The 19,817-nt window shown below is 37.3% G+C and overlaps 1 protein-coding gene across 6 annotated transcripts in view; it reads left to right on the top strand.

The window, feature by feature from the left end:
* Positions 1-19,817, top strand: part of GOLGA4 (golgin A4) — a 123,931-nt gene that overhangs the window by 5,761 nt on the left and 98,353 nt on the right. For all 6 annotated transcript variants that reach the window (XM_072793389.1, XM_072793388.1, XM_072793394.1 and 3 more), the window contains exon 2: positions 9,634-9,723. In XM_072793389.1, the coding sequence (XP_072649490.1) occupies positions 9,634-9,723 (90 nt within the window). The remainder of the gene's footprint in view (positions 1-9,633; positions 9,724-19,817) is intronic.

The raw sequence follows: 19,817 nt of genomic DNA, 5'->3' as shown, positions 1-19,817 counted from the left end.
ATGTTACATATATTTCACCACAATAAAAAATTTAATTAGATTAAAAAAAGCAAAAAGTGGGACTCCAAAGTAATAGTTTATGTAATAGAATTTTTTTTTTTTTTTTTTAAGATTTTGTTTGTTTATGAGAGACAGAGACATTGGCAGAGGGAGAAGCAGGCTCCCTGTGGGGAACCCGATGCAGGACTTGATCCCAGGACTCCAGGATCATACCCTGAGCCAAAGACAGACATTCAACTGCTAAGCCACCCAGTCGTCCCTGTAATAGAAAAATTTTAAAAGTGCACAGATAGCAGGGAAAGGAATCCCTTTCTGAAGGAACATAGCCTTATTATAAATCCAGATTTACTAAATAATTACCCTCAGTCGTGAAATTAGAGAACCCATAATTCCCCTGGGAGAACATAAATATATAATAATCTGTATTTTGACCAGTAGCAAATAGTGACTTGGTAATTCTTTAGGTAAAATGTGCATTAAGTTCTTATGTTTTAAATAATAAAGTAATCGTACTTGATGGGATTAAAAAATGTGCCTCGAAACTCGAATAGATCACTGGCCCTATAGTTCTCTCACTGTGCTTATACTTGTTGCTTTGTTTCAGATTTTAGTAGCAGCTTGTGGTTGTTTAAAGAAACTAGAGCTTATCAAAACTCTGGGAGGGCAGCCCCGGTTCGGCCCGAGGTGTGATCCTGGAGACCTGGGATCGAGACCTGCTCCTCCCTCTCCCTGTGTCTGTGTCTCTGCCTCTCTCTCTGTCTGTCATGAATAAATAAATAAAATCTTAAAAAAAAGAACAACTCTAGGAGGATAAGCATTATATAGTATACACACATACATATTTAAGTTCTGTTTCTGATTTATCTAATTTTTCTGGGTCACTTGTTATATTCTTACTGGTCATCTTGTTTTGCGCTTTTTTTTTTTTTTAAAGAAAGATATCTTGTGATTGTGGAAGTCTTGGCAGGTGATTTATCTTGATAGCTGACATGGGTTTTCTTTTTCTCTGCTCTTATGTGCCTCTCCTGTGTGGAGAGCCCCAACATAGAGGGTCTGTCTACCTACTTTAAAAGGTGACTGTGGGGATCCTTGGGTGGCGCAGCGGTTTGGCGCCTGCCTTTGGCCCAGGGCGCGATCCTGGAGACCCGGGATCGAATCCCACATCGGGCTCCCGGTGCATGGAGCCTGCTTCTCCCTCTGCCTATGTCTCTGCCTCTCTCTCTCTCTCTCTGTGACTATCATAAATAAATAAAAAATTTAGAAAAAATAAAAAATAAAAGGTGACTGTGTAATTTATCATGTAAACATTCTTGAGAATGAAAGGGGACACTACTTCTAATAATGATCTTGGAACATAAACTGGCATAAACTGGGTGGAACTGGGATTGCAATGGTTAAACTTGGGTGTTTTGTTACCCTGCTACTTTGTGCTATTAGCCCCCACTTTTGAAGACCTAACTCCTACAAGGTAGGTTGCTCACTATATTTTGCAGTTCCTTTTGTCTGGTAATATTTGGATTGGAGGAGGCTGACCTCAAGTACCGTTTTGTCACAAAAACCCTTAATCCCTGAGAACAATAATGAGAACAATAATCTCTCATTCTAGGACACTAAACCTCTGTTTTTTTTTTTTTTTTTTTTTTTCCTCTTGGAAGAATTTGCTGTTTCCTCTTCTTCAACATTCTGTGCAGATTTGGAGTTATGGCTACCTTTGTCCTGATTTCTTCTCTAATTTGCATCCTTTTGCCTTTGGTTCTTTAGAAATTTGTCATCATCTTTTCACTGTTGATGTTCTCTGTCTTGTTCTTGAGTTTTAATTAATCTTTGTTTTCCTACTATTTTTTTTTTCTTTAACTTTCATTTCAATGGGTTTTTAAGAGGGAGGGGAGGTAAATAATAGTATTCGGTCTGCATTCTCATACTGGAAACCTAATCACAATGATGTATCTAAACATAAATTCATTTTCTGAAATATTTGACTTTAAAATTTTAAATTCTCAACACGTATTTCTTAGATTGTAAAGATATGTGATTTTTCTATCTTATTTTGTAGAATCACATGGTTAATTAAGTTAGCATATACCATGTGACTGGCCTTGAAAATTGCTGTTAACTAGCTAGTGTCTGAAGTATTGAGTATCAGTCCACTTATTCATTATCAACTATCTGTTGGATAAGATTTAAGATGAGAAGTAGATCATCTTTTAGTCTGTATATCATGCTTCTAAATTTTATTGGGTATCTTGTATTGAACATACTAAGTATTTATGCTTTTAGTTAAAATTTCAAAATAAAATTTTGCTTTTATTTTTATCACAGTAACATATTATATGGTTTTAAAAGGCAAAGCATTACTAAAAGAAATTATGCATTGTCTGCGCCTCTAGTCCTGTTCTCCATGTTCTCAACAATTTGTTTGCCCAGATATTTAACTTCATTTTTCTAATTATAAACTTTTATTACTTTGCTATTTGTTGATTTGTACACTATAAGCCATATTTGCTCTTTTCCTGCCAAGGTAGATAATTTTGGGAGCATTGCTCCATTGTTTTCTGTTTGCAGTGTTGTATTGAGAAGTCCATTGTCATTCTGCTGCCTTTTTTTTTTTTTTTTTTTTTCTGGAGACTTTAGGATCATCCCTTTATATCTTGTCTGAAATTTCATGGTAAATATGCCTTTGTATGGATTTCTTTATGCATTGTGCTGGATATTCAGTGGGCATTGTATGGTGACTCTTGGGCTTAAATTCTTGGAAACTTTTACATGTTGTTTCTTTGATAATTCCCTCCCCTTAATTGTTTTTCTTCTCTTTTTAGCTGCAATTTGGTAGCTTTATGGTACCTTCTCTTTTTGGTAGTTTTATGCCTTCAGGATAGATTCTTTTGTTGTTGTTGTTATGTTTTGGGTTTTGTTTTGTTTTGCACTACTTTTGAGAGATTTTTTCTTTTCTTTTTTTTAAAGATTTTATTTGATTTTTCATGAGACACACACAGAGAGAGGCAGAGACACAGAGGGAAAAGCAGGCTCCATGCAAGGAGCCCGACGTGAGACTCTATCCCGGGATTCTAGGATCATGCCCTGGGCCTAAGGCAGGCGCTAAACCTCTGAGCCACCCAGGGATCCCCAAGAGATTTTTTCAACTTGTTTAATTCTTTAATTGAATTTTTAATTTTAGCTACCTTATTTTAAAATTTCTAAGGGCTGTTTCTTACTCTTTTATTTTTTCATAGCATTGTTCTTTTTATACAAGTATATCTTTTATCTCTCCGAATAATGGTGATTTTTTGTTGTTGTTTTGAAATTTTCTTTTAATCTTTGTTGTTTTTCTTCTACTTTTTTGTGTTTTGTTGTTGAGCTTGTTTTTGGCTTACTTTATTGCTTTGGAAACATTATTGAGTGCTCTGGGCTTTGCATTCATATTTAAGGGTGAGGCACAAAAAAATCTTATACCATTTCAAAGTAGAAGTGTCAGAGAGACACTGCGGCTCACTGCTGGGTTATTATTGAGGGAAATATCTTCATGCTGGTAACCACAGGTCTGGAGGTCATTTGATTTCTCCAGAGAAGCATGGGTGTGCTTTGGAGGAAGAGTGAGGGGTTATAAGCCAAGCTGCTAACCTCTGGAAATAGAGCTGATTCACTGTACAGGTTACCACTTAATTTCTCTAAGGTTAGTCATACACTTTGCTCTTCACTCCTATCTTCCCTGTGTTTGGTTTTTCCCAGTTTGTAGCCTCATTGGCTCCTGAAAAAAACCTCTGGCTCTTCAGAGGCTCTGTAAAGTAGAACAGGGACCTGAGGACCTTTTCACCAGTCTTCCTGTTTTTGGTCCTGTCTCTTTACTTTTGCATCTTGCGTTACATTTTTGCTTTAAGTCTTAAGTCTTTTCATGTTTCGGGGGATGAAAATTGGCTTCCGTCTCATCACTGTTCCCTTCTGTAGCTCCTTGGGGTTGTAGTGTTCTCAACTGTGTTAAATCCTTTACTATTCTTTCATTCATAACAATCTGCTGAAAATTGTTTGAAATTTCTTAACTCTTTGAGAGGCAGAGACTCTAGGAGCATATACTTCATCTGTTTAACTGGAAGTTTCCTTAAATTACTTTTGGGTGAGTGGATTTCACTATATTAAAAGGCTGGTTTTTGAGGTAAGCATTTATAACATGAACAACAATATTTCATTTCTGCACTATTATTTTAGATGTCAGGATGCAGAAAGTACTTTACTAAGGACATGGTGAAACGCTCTAATAATTTTGGTAATCAGAATATAAAGGTTTATGTGAAGTGTTAACTCCAAGTTACTTGGCCATTCCTATAGAGCTATTCTATCAAATAGATTGGGGAGGGACTTTCAATAGGGCTCTGATGAGAAGGATTCTATGGTTGTGTCCTTGCCATGATCGATTGTCTGTGGGTTGGAGGGAGGAATGAAGTCAGATTTTGTTATGCTTGTGTAAGAATAATGTCTCTTGTGTAAGAATAACGTGAGAACCAGGAAATAAGTCAAAAGGCATCCCAGATTTTAATGTCACCAACTTCACATTTCACAGCTAATCTAAGTTATTCATAAGGAAACCTAAAAACATTCTTCATTTAGAGCTTCCTTATGCTTTTTTTGTCTACAATTCCAATAAATGTAGATATTCAGTTTCTAAACTTGTAACAGGCAAAAATGAATAGAGAAGACTTACTACAAGTAGCATATTTACAAGAGTGAAAACTGACCTAGAAAATGTTAAATTAAAAAAAATGTTATATTATATTCAGCTTCTGTTTATCTTTAAGAATTTTTTAGAGATTTTATTTCTTTGAGAGAGAGCACACACGAGTTGGGGGGAGATGCAGAAGGAGAGGGAGAAGAAGGAGGCTCCTCACTGAGCGGGGATCCCAACGTGGGGCTCGATCCCAGGACCTGGGGATCATAACCTGAACCAAAGGCAGATGCTTAACTGACTGAGCCACCCAGGCACCCCTCCTTTTATCTTTTAAAACTAGACTTAGTTAGTGGAGTTCAGAAAGTTGTAGATTCAAAATGGTTATACCTCATTGTATCTCCAAAGCCTTTCAGGTATCAGTGAGGTGTAATCATTTTGAATCTATAATTTTATATAGATATCTATATCTATACCTATATTTGTGTTTCTCCAAATCTATCTAACAGTTCAGCTATCTTGAATAGTTCTTTCCATGAAAACTCCCAGATGGTAGAGCCTCTAATGAGTAAACTTTGGTTAACATACTTTTGACTTTAATATAGAATTTTTCAGTAATATGAATATCCAAAATTTGTCTTTTTATTATCTTTAGATTGTGTTGTTCAACCTAGGGTTAATGCTTTTTAATTTTTATTTTTCCAGATAACTGAATTATGTTAGATACATTTGATGCAGTCTCGATTTAAGAGTTAGTGGCTATGTTTATGTACACTATTCTCACAAGGACAAAATGGTATGGTGGAAACTTACCATATGGTGAAAGCAGTTAAGAGGATTGTGGGTCTTTTAATTGGTTGAGATCAGCTTTTTTTTTTTCTTTCTTTTTTTTTTTTTTTTTTAAGTAAACCTTATACCATGGAGTGGAGCTTGAACTCACAACCCTGTGATCAAGCCAGCCAGGTGCCCCATAGCTGTTTTTTTTTTTTTTTTAATGAAAGAACAAAATGGATCAGGAAATATGACACTTTCTGCCATAAAGATTAAGGTTCTATCAAACTTCTGTTTTAAATGTGTTTGTATGTAAAATGGATTCTTTGTTTTGTCTTTTTATACCATGGATCCCAGTGAAAAAAAATCTGAGAAACAGTGATCTAAACGATACTGGGAAAGTGTATGGAAGGAATCAGAAGACTTGTTTCCTAACCCATAACACAGAACTTGTATGCAACCTGGGCAAGCTACATAAACATTCTAACCTTCTTATTTTCTCATCAGAGATAAGAAATTGGGTATGAAAATATCTGTTCTGCTTACCTTTCTGATTGGTTGTGAGGATCAGAAGGGATAAAGTATTTAAAAACATTTGTTGGGGCACCTAATTGGCTGAATTGGTAGAGTATGCAACGCTTGATCTCAGGGTTGTGAGTTCAAGCCCCACTTTGGTGTGGAGCCTCCCAATCAATCGATCGATCAATCAATGAAATTTGTAATTATAGAGCACTTATTTATTGAACAGTGCCTCCTAAGGTGCTGTGCTGGGTATTGCATTTGCCTTGAAGGGTAGAAGTAGTCTCTGTACCATGTGGTTGAGAGACAAGTACTTAGTATGGTAATAGTGTGTACAGGATGTTGTGGCTGCACATAGGAAAGCATTTGTGGAGAGAGCCAGGATGACATCTGAGCAGAGTCTTGATGGATAATGAAAAGTCATGGTATTGGGACATGCCACTCAAGACTTATTATTCCCCAGAGTGATTGTATACATTTTCTAATGTTGCATAACAAATTACTACAACCTTAGAGCCTAATAACCCTGTTGTTACTTCGTAGTCTTTAGGTGAGAAGTCTGGCATGGCTGACTGTCTTCTCCGCTGAGTCGTACAAGGTGTCATCCAGACTGTGTTTTCATCTGGATCTTAAGATTTTCTTCTGTGCCCATGTGGCTGTAGTAGAATTCAGTCCTCTGTGGTTGTAGGAGTGAGGTCCTTATTTCTTTCTGGCTATTGCAGGGGGCAACTCCTAGAGGCTACCTGCAGTTTCTTGTCACTTGGCCCTCTTGGACATTTTATTTTCTTTCAGGATAGCAGGAGTGCATCTCTCTGCCTTCTGCCTCTGCCTTTGCTCTCTAGACTCTTATTTGAAGGGCTTTTGTGATTAGGCTAGACCCATCCCGGTAATCTTTGGATTGACTCAAAGACTACTGATTAAAAACCTTAAATATACCTGTTAGAAATCCCTTTTACTATGTAATGTGAGATAATAAGGGGAATGATCTCATCATATTCACTGGTCATTTGGGGTCATCTTAGAATTCTACCTACCACAGTGACTAAAATGGTTTTTCCATTTTAGGAAATTGAGGCTTATGGTTAGTTAATAATCCATTGGTGGGCAATAAAGATATTAATTGTGACAAATAGCTTAGAAACTTGTCTAGATTTCTCATAGCTATGAGAATTAATTAGACCAAGTTTAGTTTGGAGGAATCTAAATCCCTTTCTATTTTGAAGTGAGAATAGACCATTAAAGATCCAGAACCTTTAGATAAATGGTCAAGTACCGTTAGTTTTTTCATGCATGTTTTATATTTTACGAACATATGTAATGTATGTGATCCTTACTCTTGCAACTCTGGGGGAAGACCAGCCATGAGGCCAAGTCTGCCAGGTGGTATACTACTTTTTTGAAGACAATGTGTTTTATGACCTATTCTTCAACTTTGCAAATTCCAACATTTGGTTTTGCTAGTTACTCCAGAGCTGATGAGGTTCTCAGTTACTGATAAGGCTCACATGAAGCCAGAGTATAAAGATTGTAAATATTTACAGTGGGGATATACTTTTCAAGTGATTGGATGATGACTGTCTAAAACTAGCTCTTTCCTGGCATCTGGGAAGCTGAATCAATAATACCTGTGCACAACTGCATAAAGCCTTGTCTCTATTGCTCACCAGATGATGAACTTTAAATTTGTGTGTCTGTTTTCTCATATCCCTCACTTATGACTCAGAGTCTCATGTGGGCATATTCATTGGTGGAGCTCAGGTCACCTGCCCTAGATGAGAGGGAGACTGAGTAAATTTTCTGAGTTCTAACTTACGGATTTACAAGAGCTGTTTAGGAAAAAAAGGTTGTTAAAATTTTGTCATTATTTTGTTGTTAGTACCCCCCCCCCCATTAAACTTTCTTTTGGTTTTTGGTTTTGACAGAAAAATCTCTTTCCCATTCAGTGATTATGGAAATACACTCATATCTTCTTTTATATTTCAATTTTTAAAAATCATGAGTTAAGTAGGTAATAGGGATTAAGGAGTATACTTGTGATGAGTATACTTGTGAAAAGTTACACTTATTGTAAAGTAAATATGTATATGTGTATATGTATGTATCTGTATGTGTGTAATTATTCCTAATGATGTCTCTGTTCCAGCCTAGCCACAGCAGTATGTGCCCACTTGACAGATCGGGGTTCCATTGGTTCATTCATTCACTCATTATTTAACAAATATTTATTAAATGCCTTTTATTGGGGATCCCTGGGTGGCTTGGTGGTTTGGTGCCTGCCTGCCTTTGGCCCAGGGCGCGATCCTGGGGTCCCGGGGTCGAGTCCTACGTTGGGCTCCCAGCAATGGAGCCTGCTTCTCCCTCTGCCTGTGTCTCTGCCTCTCTCTCTCTCTCTCTCTCTCTCTCTTTCTCTCTATGTCTATCATGAATAAATAAAAATAAAATAAAATAAATTTAAAAAATCTTTAAAAATAAAAAAATGCCTTTTATTGATGTAGAGCTTTGTAGACTACAAAAGGATAAGACCTCAAGAATTATTTCTTTTTTTTTTTTTTAGAATTATTTCTATGTGTAGATAAGTTCAGATCTATTTTATTACAAGTGAGGGAAGGTCTTAAAGTTTTGGCTTTATACTTTTAGGATTCTTTTTAGTTCACCTTAGAGTAGACCTTAACCTTCTAGTTTAAATTTTGGGCCCTTTATCCTGAGGGTTTTTGTACTGCACGTTATGGGAGTCAGGCTGTCCTTTACAGAACTGAATGGGTTGGCATTTTAGGATCTAGTTGTGGTGTGCAAGGTAAACTTAAAGTAAGGTGATGGCCAGAGAGATGTTTATTTGTGCATTATGTAGTATCGAGTATTAGAGCTGGAAGGCACTTAAAAGATTGAATTGACAATCTTATTTTTTTTTAAAGATTTATTTATTTATGATAGACATAGAGAGAGAGAGAGGCAGAGACACAGGAGGAGGGAGAGGCAGGCTCCATGCCGGGAGCCCGACATGGGACTCGATCCCGGGACCCCAGGATCGCGCCCTGGGCCAAAGGCAGGCGCCAAACCGCTGAGCCACCCAGGGATCCCCCAATCTTATTTTTTTAATGAACTTTTAATTTTGGAATAATTTTGAGTTATGGGAAAGTTGCCAAAATAGTACAAAGAGTTTGCATATAACTCAACTGGTTTCACTTTCCCTGAATGATTTCATCTTATATTAAAATTACAACCTTATTTTATATATGAGGACATGTGGCCCTCAAAAAGTTAGGGATCCCTGGGTGGCGCAACGGTTTGGCGCCTACCTTTGGCCCAGGGCGCGATCCTGGAGACCCGGGATCGAATCCCACATCGGGCTCCCGGTGCATGGAGCCTGCTTCTCCCTCTGCCTGTGTCTCTGCGCCTCTCTCTCTCTCTGTGACTATCATAAATAAATAAAAATTAAAAAAAAATTAAAAAAAAAGTTAATTTAGCTAATAAGATCACAGTTCTGGTTGGTGACGGAGTCAGACCAAGGACCCAGTAGGCAGCCTAGATCTTCTAGTTGATTGTTTTAGGTATTGTTTTCCTTTTTATATGTTTTTTTCCTTTCTTTCATGGGGTTCTTTGGGCACGGACTGAGAGAGAAGGTCTATACAATACATAGTCTACTAGTCAATGTAGTCTTTCTAATTTGTGCAATAATTTTTTTAATCTAGGCTCCCTCCAATTCTTCAACACCAACAAGAACCAGGAGCAGGACGTCTTCATTTACAGAGCAACTTGATGAAGGTACACCCAATAGAGAGGTAAGTTTGGAATTTCTTCTTTAATAAACCTTTTACAAGGAGCTTATTAATTAAAATGTGGCTACTGTTGATAACAAAATGGAAAATTATTTTTGACAGGTTAATTATTGAATTTTTAGGTATTTTTATTAATAACATAATATTTTTCTTTTTTTGTAAATAGTTATGCTTTTGTAAAGTGTGTTTTCTTTGAGAATCATAATTTGATAGTATAATATTCTCTACCTTTAATATTTGAGGTTTATAATAATTTGATAATTTGTTCAAGATAGCATCATACAGGGAAAAGTTTTATATTTTCAAGCTATTGATTGGAAACTGTGAACTTAACTGATTCTGTGTGACTTGCAGCTAGCACCAAAGCTCAGATTAGACTTTTTTCAATTTCTTTTTCTTGCTGTGAACTGCGACACAAGCTCAGAGGAGAGTAAAACAGAAATGCATAAATCAATGAATTATTATGAAGTAAACCCCATGTAACCACCGCTGAGATCCCAAAAGGAACACTGCCAGCATTATAGCGCTGCCTTCTTCCCCCGCAAAAAGCTTACTATCGTCCTGACTTTTTGGTATTTGTTTTTTTCCTTTTCTTTATCGTACCACTTTGGTATGCTTTCTGATGTAAATGTTATAAACATTTGGGTTGTTTACAGTTTTTGGTTATTATAAATTATTACTGTTCTGAACATCATTGTACAGTTCTTTTGGTATACATGTACCTGCCTTTCTTTTGCTTTGTACACAGGAGTGGAACATTGGGTCAAAAGGTATATATAGTTTTAACAACTTAGAAGATCATGCCCATTGTTTTTCGGGTAGTTGAACTTTACCTTTCTACCAGAAGTTTCTGAAAGTTGCTGTTGCTCTACGTTGTTGGTAGTCTTTTTAATTTCAGCTGTTCTCGTGGATGTGTAGCATTCTCTTATTGTTTTAATTTGCATTTCTCTGATGAATTATAGAATTATAAGATTGAGCATTTTTCATCTGTGTATTGGCCATTTGATACCTTTTTTTGTGAAGTGCTTATGTAACTTGCTTATTTTTCTGTTGGTTTGTCTTTTATTGATTTGTAGTTCTTTTCTTTATGGTGTGGATAGGAGTTTTTTATTGAGGTATAATTGACATATAACATTAATTTTATGTGTACAGTATACTGATTTGATACTTGAATACAAAATTCACCACAGTAAGTCAAGTTACCATTCATCACCATACATAGTTACAAATTCTTTTTCTTGTAATGAGGGTTTTTTTTTCTGTCTTGATGTTTCTTTTTTTGTTTATTTCAAGTTTTTATTTAAATTCCAGTTAACATATAGAGATAGGAGTTTTTTTTATTGGATATATGCCTAGCAGATACCTTCTTCTCTGTGGCTTGCCTTTGACTCTCTTAATGGTGTCCTTAGAGGAACTGAAATTCTTAATGTATTCCAATTTATTAATATTTTATCTTCTGACTAGTGTTTTTGTTTCCTATTAAAGAATTGTTTTCTTACCCTGAGAGTATTTTTGTGTTTTACTTTTCAAAAATCATTATTTTTGATTGTAGTGTACAACATAGTGAGTGATTTGACAAGTCTGTAGTTTATACTGTGCTCACCAAAAGTATGGCTGCCATCTGTCACCATACAATGCTGTAACAGTATCTTTGACTATATTCTCTATGCTGTATTTTTTATTCCTGTGACTTAATTATATTGTAATGAGAAGCCTGTACCTCTTGCTCTCCTTCACCCATTTTGCCATCCTCCCATATCTTGTTTTACTTTTCAAATTTGGATCTACATTCCACTTGGAAATGATTTTTTTCAACATGGTGTGAGGTAGAGATCAAGTCTGAGTGTTTTCCCTCTACCCCCCACCCCGCCTTTATGGCTATTCAGTTGTCCCATTCTTTTTTTTTAAATAATAAATTTACTTTTTATTGGTGTTCAATTTGCCAACATACTGAATAACACCCAGTGCTCATCCTGTCAAGTGCCCCCCTCAGTGCCCGCTACCCAGTCACCCCCACCCCCCGCCCTCCTCCCCTTCCACCACCCCTAGTTCGTTTCCCAGAGTTAGGAGTCTTCCATGTTCTGTCTTCCTTTCTGCTATTTCCTACCCATTTCTTCTCCCTTCCCCTCTATTCCCTTTCACTATTATTTATATTCCCCAAATGAATGAGAACATATAATGTTTGTCCTTCTCCGATTGACTTACTTATTTCACTCAGCATAATACCCTCCAGTTCCATCCACATCGGAGCAAATGGTGGGTATTTGTCATTTCTAATGGCTGAGTAATATTCCATTGTATACATAAACCACATCTTTATCCATTCATCTTTCAATGGACACCAAGGCTCCTTCCACAGTTTGGCTATTATGGACATTGCTGCTATTATAAACATCGGGGTGCAGGTGTCCCCGGCATTTCATTGCATCTGTATCTTTGGGGTAAATCCCCAGCAGTGCAATTGCTGGGTCATAGGGCAGGTCTATTTTTAACTCTTTGAGGAACCTCCACACAGTTTTCCAGAGTGGCTGCACCATTTCACATTCCCACCAACAGTGGAAGAGGGTTCCCTTTTCTCCGCATCCTCTCCAACATTTGTGGTTTCCTGCCTTGTTAATTTTCCCCATTCTCACTGGTGTGAGGTGGTATCTCGTTGTGGTTTTGATTTGTATTTCCCTGATGGCAAGTGATGCGGAGCATTTTCTCATGTGCTTGTTGGCCATGTCTATGTCTTCCTCTGTGAGATTTCTCTTCATGTCTTTTGCCCATTTCATGATTGGATTGTTTGTTTCTTTGGTGTTGAGTTTAATAAGTTCTTTATAGATCTTGGAAACTAGCCCTTTATCTGATACGTCATTTGCAAATATCTTCTCCCATTCTGTAGGTTGTCTTTTAGTTTTGTTGACTGTATCCTTTGCTGTGCAGAAGCTTCTTATCTTGATGAAGTCCCATAGTTCATTTTTGCTTTTGTTTCTACACTTGTAAAACAGTGTGATTCATCATATCAGCAAGAGAAAAACCAAGAACTGTATGGTCCTCTCAATAGATGCGGAGAAAGCATTTGACAAAATACAGCATCCATTCCTGATCAAAACTCTTCAGAGTGTAGGGATAGAGGGAACATTCCTCAACATCTTAAAAGCCATCTACGAAAAGCCCACAGCAAATATCATTCTCAGTGGGGAAGCACTGGGAGCCTTTCCCCTAACATCAGGAACAAGACAGGGATGGATGTGGATGTCCACTCTCACCACTGCTATTCAACATAGTACTAGAAGTCCTAGCCTCAGCAATCAGACAACAAAAAGACATTAAAGGCATTCAAATTGGCAAAGAAGTCAAACTCTCCCTTTTCGCTGATGACATGATACTCTACATAGAAAACCCAAAAGACTCCACCCCAAGATTGCTAGAACTCATACAGCAGTTTGGCAGTGTGGCACGATACAAAATCAATGCCCAGAAATCAATGGCATTTCTATACACTAACAATGAGACTGAAGAAAGAGAAATTAAGGAGTCAATCTCATTTACAATTGCACCCAAAAGCATAAGATCCCTAGGAATAAACCTAACCAAAGAGGTAAAGGATCTATATCCTAAAAACTATAGAACACTTCTGAAAGAAATTGAGGAAGACGCAAAGAGATGGAAAAATATTCCATGCTCATGGATTGGCAGAATTAATACTGTGAAAATGTCAATGTTACCCAGGGCAATTTACACGTTTAATGCAATCCCTATCAAAATACCATGGACTTTCTTCAGAGAGTTAGAACAAATTATTTTAAGATTTGTGTGGAATCAGAAAAGACCCCGAATAGCCAGGGGAATTTTAAAATTGGACATCCACATGCAGAAGAATGAAACTAGACCACTCTCTTTCACCATACACAAAGATAAACTCAAAATGGATGAAAGATCTAAATGTGAGACAAGATTCCATCAAAATCCCAGAGGAGAACACAGGCAACACCCTTTTTGAACTCGGCCACAGCAACTTCTTGCAAGATACAGTTGTCCCATTCTTTCCACATTACTCTACTGTGGTACCTTTTTTTCAGAAATAAATGCCTGTGTTTGAGTGGATTTGTTTCTGGGCTCTCTGTTCTGTTCCCTTGTTTGCTATATCTGTCTTTGATCTGATACCGCACTGTCTTAATAACAGTAGTTTTATATTAAATCTTGCCCTTCTTAGAGCAGGTCTTTCCTGTCTTGGTCATTATGGGCTGCTTTAACAAAATCCCATAGACTAGTAGCTTAAACAATAAACATTTGTTTCTCACAGTTCCAGAGGCTGGGCAGTCCAAGATCAAGATGCCAGCAGATTGGCTGTATGGTGAGGACTCTTACTGGTTTGCAGATAGCTGTCTTCTCATTATATCCTAGCATGACCCTTCTTGGTACATATACCTAAGAAGAAAGAGATGGGTAGGAGTAGGGGGGAAGGCAGTTCTCCTGTCTCTTTCTCTTTTTATAAGAGTACTAATCCCATCCTGAAAGCCCCATCCTCTTGACCTTCTCTAGCAGATTACCTCCCTAAGGCTCTGCCTCCAAATAACATCACAGGGCTAAGGCTTCAACATGTGAATTTTGGGGGGCACATTCAGTCCATAGCACTCTCACCTTGTTCTTTTTGAGTGTCTTGGTTATTCTTACTCTTTCCATATAAATTCCATATAAATTTTAGAGTTAGATTTTCAAGTCTCACAAAAACAAAAAACAAAATGAAATACAAACAATGACAACAACAAAAACCTGTGGAGATTTTGATTAGGATTGTGTGGATTCTATAGGTTAGTTTAGAGAGAGTTTCAGTATTATAAATCAAATATCATAATCTTTTTTTTTTTTTAAAGATTTATTTAGGGGATCCCTGAGTGGCTCAGTGGTTGAGCACCTGCCTTTGACCCAGGGCATGATCTTGGAGTCCCGGGATCGAGTCCTACGTTGGGCACCCTGCATGGAGCCTGCTTCTCCCTCTGCCTGTGTCTCTGCCTCTCTCTCTCTGTGCCTCTCATGAATAAATAAATAAAATCTTAAAAAAAAAGATTTATTTATTCATGAGTGACACACATGGGGTGGGGCGGGGGGCAGAGACACAGGCAGAGGGAGAAGCAGGCTCCATGCAGGGAGCCTGATGTGGGACTCGATCCCGGGTCTCCAGGATCGTACCCTAGGCTGAAGGCAATGCTAAACCGCTGAGCCACCTGGGCTGCCCAAATATCATAATCAGTATCACAAGCAATACTGTACTGAGCATTGTACATAAACGTAATGCTGTTCTTCTGTAGTATAGAATCCTAGGAATGGGATTGCTGGGTTATAGGGTGGATTTCAAATTTTAAAGATTTGAAAGTTTTCCAAATTCTTTAAAGGAAGGGTACTTTATTTTTAAATTTTTCCTAAGGTTACTTTAAAACAAAAAAAAAAAATTAAACCTTTTTATAATAGATGTTGATAGCAAAATAAGCACTTCACAGTATAGTTTTTGCATTCAAAGTTAATGGCATTAAAAGGGCCCCTGGGTGGCTCAGTTAGTTAAAAATTATTTGCCTATGGCTCAGGTCATAATCCCAGGGTCCTGGGATGGATCCCCACATTGGGCTTCCTACTTAGCGAGTAACCCACTTCTCCATCTCCCTCTCCCTCTTCCCTCATCTGTTTCAAATAAGTAAAATCTTCAAAGTTAATGGCATAAAAAAAGTTAATGGCATAATCTATGCTTGGTGCATAGATTTAAATGATAATGACAGTTGTTTAAAGTATGAAGTACATGCATACTTTCTTTGGGAGCTTACTTTCTTGAATATCACTTGCAGTGTTACATCTCTTTAACTATTTGATTTCAAATTTAATGCTGTTAAATTTAGTTTATACATGTAACCAATTTGAATGAAAGTTGCAGTACTGAGTAGTACCCTTTTGGCAATCAGTGTTGATAGCATCATTACTATACTCAGTATATTGATTGCTATTACTGTATATTGGTTTATGTACAATGCAGTTGAAACCTGGAAAATAACTTGATTGCTACTTTTGCTTTCTAAATTTTTAAAAATTTATATATGTATATTTAAATATTTTATTTATTTGACAGAGAGAACACAAGCAAGGGGAGTAGCAGGAGGAGGGAAAGCAGGGGGAGCAGCAGGAGGAGGGAGAGGGAGAAGCAGGTTTCCTGCTGAGAAGGGAGCCCAATGTGGGGAGAGGGAGAAGCAGGTTTCCTGCTGAGAAGGGAGCCCGATGTGGGGTTTGATCCCAGGACCCTGGGATCATGACCTGAGCTGAAGGCAGATGCTTAACCAACTGAGCCACCTAGGCACGCCATATTTTCATATATTTTTAAAGCTTTTCTATTTATGTAAGTAGTCTCTACACCCAACATGGGGCTTGAATTCATGACCCTGAGGTCAAGAGTCGCACATTGTTCTGACTAAGCCAACCAGGTGCCCCTACTATTGTTTTTTAAAAAATATTTTATAGTAGGATGCTTTAAAACTTTTTACTTGAATGTATCTTTACATTCAAATAATCCTTTTTGAAAGGGATGATTTGAATATACTTTTACAATAGGCTGAGTAAGCTAAAGGTTATTTTTTATTTCTTCCCAAATTTCAATTCTAAAGATCCTGTACTTCATAGGTTTAATTTAGGAAGTGGTTTCTGATTAAAAGAGCAGCATCATCCCTTCTTTCTTCTCCTTGCTTTTAAAGTGTTTTCTGACAGGTAGCCTGGGTGGCTCAGCAGTTTAGCACAGCCTTCAGCCCAGGACGTGATCCTGGAGACCCGGGATACAGTCCCACGTCAGGCTCCCTGCATGGAGCCTGCTTCTCCCTCTGCCTGTGTCTCTGCCTCTCTCTCTCTCTTTCTTTCTGTGTGTCTTTTATGAATAAATAAATAAAATCTTTAAAAAAAAGTGTTTTCTGACAACTCTAAAAGGTATTTTTGACCAGTATAATGTAAACCTTAGTTCAGTTTATTTTACACAATTAAAGGACTTTCTATTTTCATAATTAAGTTCTTGTTTAAAAGGGAATTATATAAGAATTACTTTTTAGTCATCCTCCCACTCCCTGGGGTTTTGTTTTTGTTTTTGTTTTTGTTAAGTCTCTGAGTTGGAAGATACCTCATAAAGGATAGGATCCTGATTGGCTATTTTAGAGGTTATAATGTTCCTTTTTAACAAAATGAGGAGGTTTAAGGGATCCCTGGGTGGCGTAGTGGTTTAGCGCCTGCCTTTGACCCAGGGCGCGATCCTGGAGACCCGGGATCGAATCCCACGTCAGGCTCCCGGTGCATGGAGCCTGCTTCTCTCTCTGCCTGTGTCTCTGCCTCTCTCTCTCTGTGTCTATCATGAATAAATAAATAAAATCTTTAAAAAAAAAAAATGAGGAGGTAACTCAAAATATAAATATTTGTCTACCTCTCCAGTAGATACAGTAAAGTCTTTCTTATCTAGAATGTTTCAAAAGTAGATAGTTCTGTTAAGATAATTTCCTGGGCAATTAAAGATTTTATATACCTCCCGATATATAACACTATTTTCCTGTGTTAGTAAATACCATAAGTAAATCTAAATAAATCTGTCTTTGGTTGCTGGCTTTCTTATAAGGATATAAAAAATCATCCATGATTCAGGCATTGAAGGCAAAGGAGAACAGACTGAATTTGCACTGATGCTAAGGTCCATAGACCTCTGGCACTCCATCATCCTGTACAAATGGCATGTCTGTTCAGTTGACCCATCTTCTTTCTCCCAGTGATCCTAGGCATAGCCTTGTTATCTTCAGCATAGAGCTCCCTTCCCCTTTTGTTGCTTGAGATGAATCTTTTTTGCTTCTCTAGAGCTGGCTGCTTAAGAGCAGTAGAGAGTGTAGGATCATGTGAAAGATTGACTAGGGCAAATGAAGCTACCGTAGCCTCCTATCCTCTGTTCCATTCTGATGATGTTTTTTGATTGAGATTAAATTCCTCTATATAACATTTATAGTTTCAAAGTGGCATTTAATACATTCACAATATTGTACATTTGTCACATCTCTTTAGTTCTATGACATTTTCATGATCCCCAAAAAGAAACCCATCCTCATTAAGCAGTTACTCCCCATGCTCCCTCTCTTCCAACCTAGGTGGCTACTAATCTGTGTATTGTGTCTATGGATCCACTTACTCTGGATATTTTGTATAAATGGAACCATACAATTTGTGACCTTTTGTGTCTGTCTCTTTTTAGTTAGCATGATGTTTTAAAGGTTCATTCGTGTTGTAGCATGTTTCAGACATTGCTCTTTGGGGCTGAATCTAATGATTTTTCTGAGTATGAAAATCTGTTTGTGTAATTTGTTTGGAGTAAGACCAAATATAGACTTTTGAGATGAGGATGGTTTTTGGAGTCATTTGGGTGAGCCTGAATTTATATCCAGGCTTTCCCACTTGCTGGCTGAAGGACCTTTGGAAGTTAACTTTTCAATAACTCAGATTTTTTCTTTGTCAAATAGAAATAATACTTGCCTTATGAAATTGTGGAGATTTACTAGCATGTAAATTTCCTAGCATGTGCTTTGTGCATCGTAGGGGCTTGTTAAGTCGATACTGGGGGCAGCATGGAAGATGAGAAGGTCTACTCCACTTACTCTGCTTAGGTCCCTACATGAAGGGAGGGAAACAGATGGACTGTTATATGGACTAAGGCCCTAGGGATGTTATCCCTCTGTCTTTTGCTGAACTTTTGAAGGAAGGAGTGATATCTACATTTACCTGCTCTCTAATTTGCTGTTGTCACTCTTTAGAAATAAAATTGAGAAAATTGATTTTTGTTAATTGGTCTTGTATCCTGCAACCTTGCTGAACTCATTTAATAGGTTCTAATAATTACTTAATAGATTAGTTAGTATTTTCTATGTAAAAGATCATGTCATCTGCAAACAGAGGTAGTTTTATATTTTCCTTTGATCTGGCTACATTTTATAACATTTTCTTCGTAATCGTTCTGACTAGGACTTTCAGTACAATGTTGAACAGAGGTGGTGAAAGCAGACGTACCTGTCTCATGCCTGATCTTAGGGGAAAGGTATTTAGTTGTTTTTGTTTTGTTTTTTTTTTTTTTGGTATTTAGTTTTTTTGTCATTAAGTATGATGTTATCTGTTGGTGTCAGTAAATTGCCTTTATTATGTTGACAAAGTTCCCCTCCTTTCCTAATTTGTTGAGTATTCTTACAGAGCAGTGTTGAATTTTGTCAAATGTATTCTTTGTGTTTATTGAGATGGCCTTGTGATTTTGTCCTTTATTCTCTTGATATGGTATATTATATTAATTGGTTTTTGGAAGTTAAACTAACCTTGCATTCCTGGGATAAATCCTGCTGGTTCATGGCATACATCTTTTATTGCTGGGTGATTTGCTAGTATTTGGTTGAGGATTTTTGTGTCTATATTCATAAGAGATGTTGGTCTGTGGTTTTCTTTTCTGTGATGTCTGGTTTTGATATCAGGATAATATTAACCTCATAAAATGAATTGGGAAGTATTTGGGAGGAGTTTGTGAAGATTAGTTTAATTCTTCAAATGTTTGGTATAATTCACCAGTGAAGCCATCTGATTCTGGGCTCTTCTTTGTGGGAAGTGTTTTTTTGTTTTTTGTTTTTTAAGATTATTTATTTGAGAGAGTGCACATGAGTGAGTATGCACTGGGACAGGGGCACAGGGATAGGAGAGAGAGAAAGAATCCTCAGGCAGACTCCCCTCTGAGTCTTGAGCCTGATGTGGCCTTGATCCCAGGACCCTGAAATCATGACCCAAGCCAAAATCCACAGCTGGCCACCCAACTGACTTAGCCACCCCAGGTGCCTCTTGGGAAGTGTTTTGATTACTAATTCAGTCTTTTTACTTTTTTTTTTTTAGTCTTTTTACTTTTTATAGATCTATTGAGATTTTCTATTTCTTCTTGAGTCAATTTTGGTGATTTCTATCCTTCTAGAAATTTGTCTTTGTTATCCAAGTATCTCATTTGTTGGCATACAGTTGTTCATAGCATTATCTTATAATCCTTTTTATTTCTATAAATGCAGTAGTAATTTCCCCTCTTTCATTGCTGA

Source organism: Canis lupus, chromosome 22, assembly GCF_048164855.1.
Source record: "Canis lupus baileyi chromosome 22, mCanLup2.hap1, whole genome shotgun sequence".
Classification (NCBI taxonomy): Eukaryota; Metazoa; Chordata; class Mammalia; order Carnivora; family Canidae; genus Canis; species Canis lupus.
This window is presented reverse-complemented; position numbering and strand designations above follow the sequence as displayed.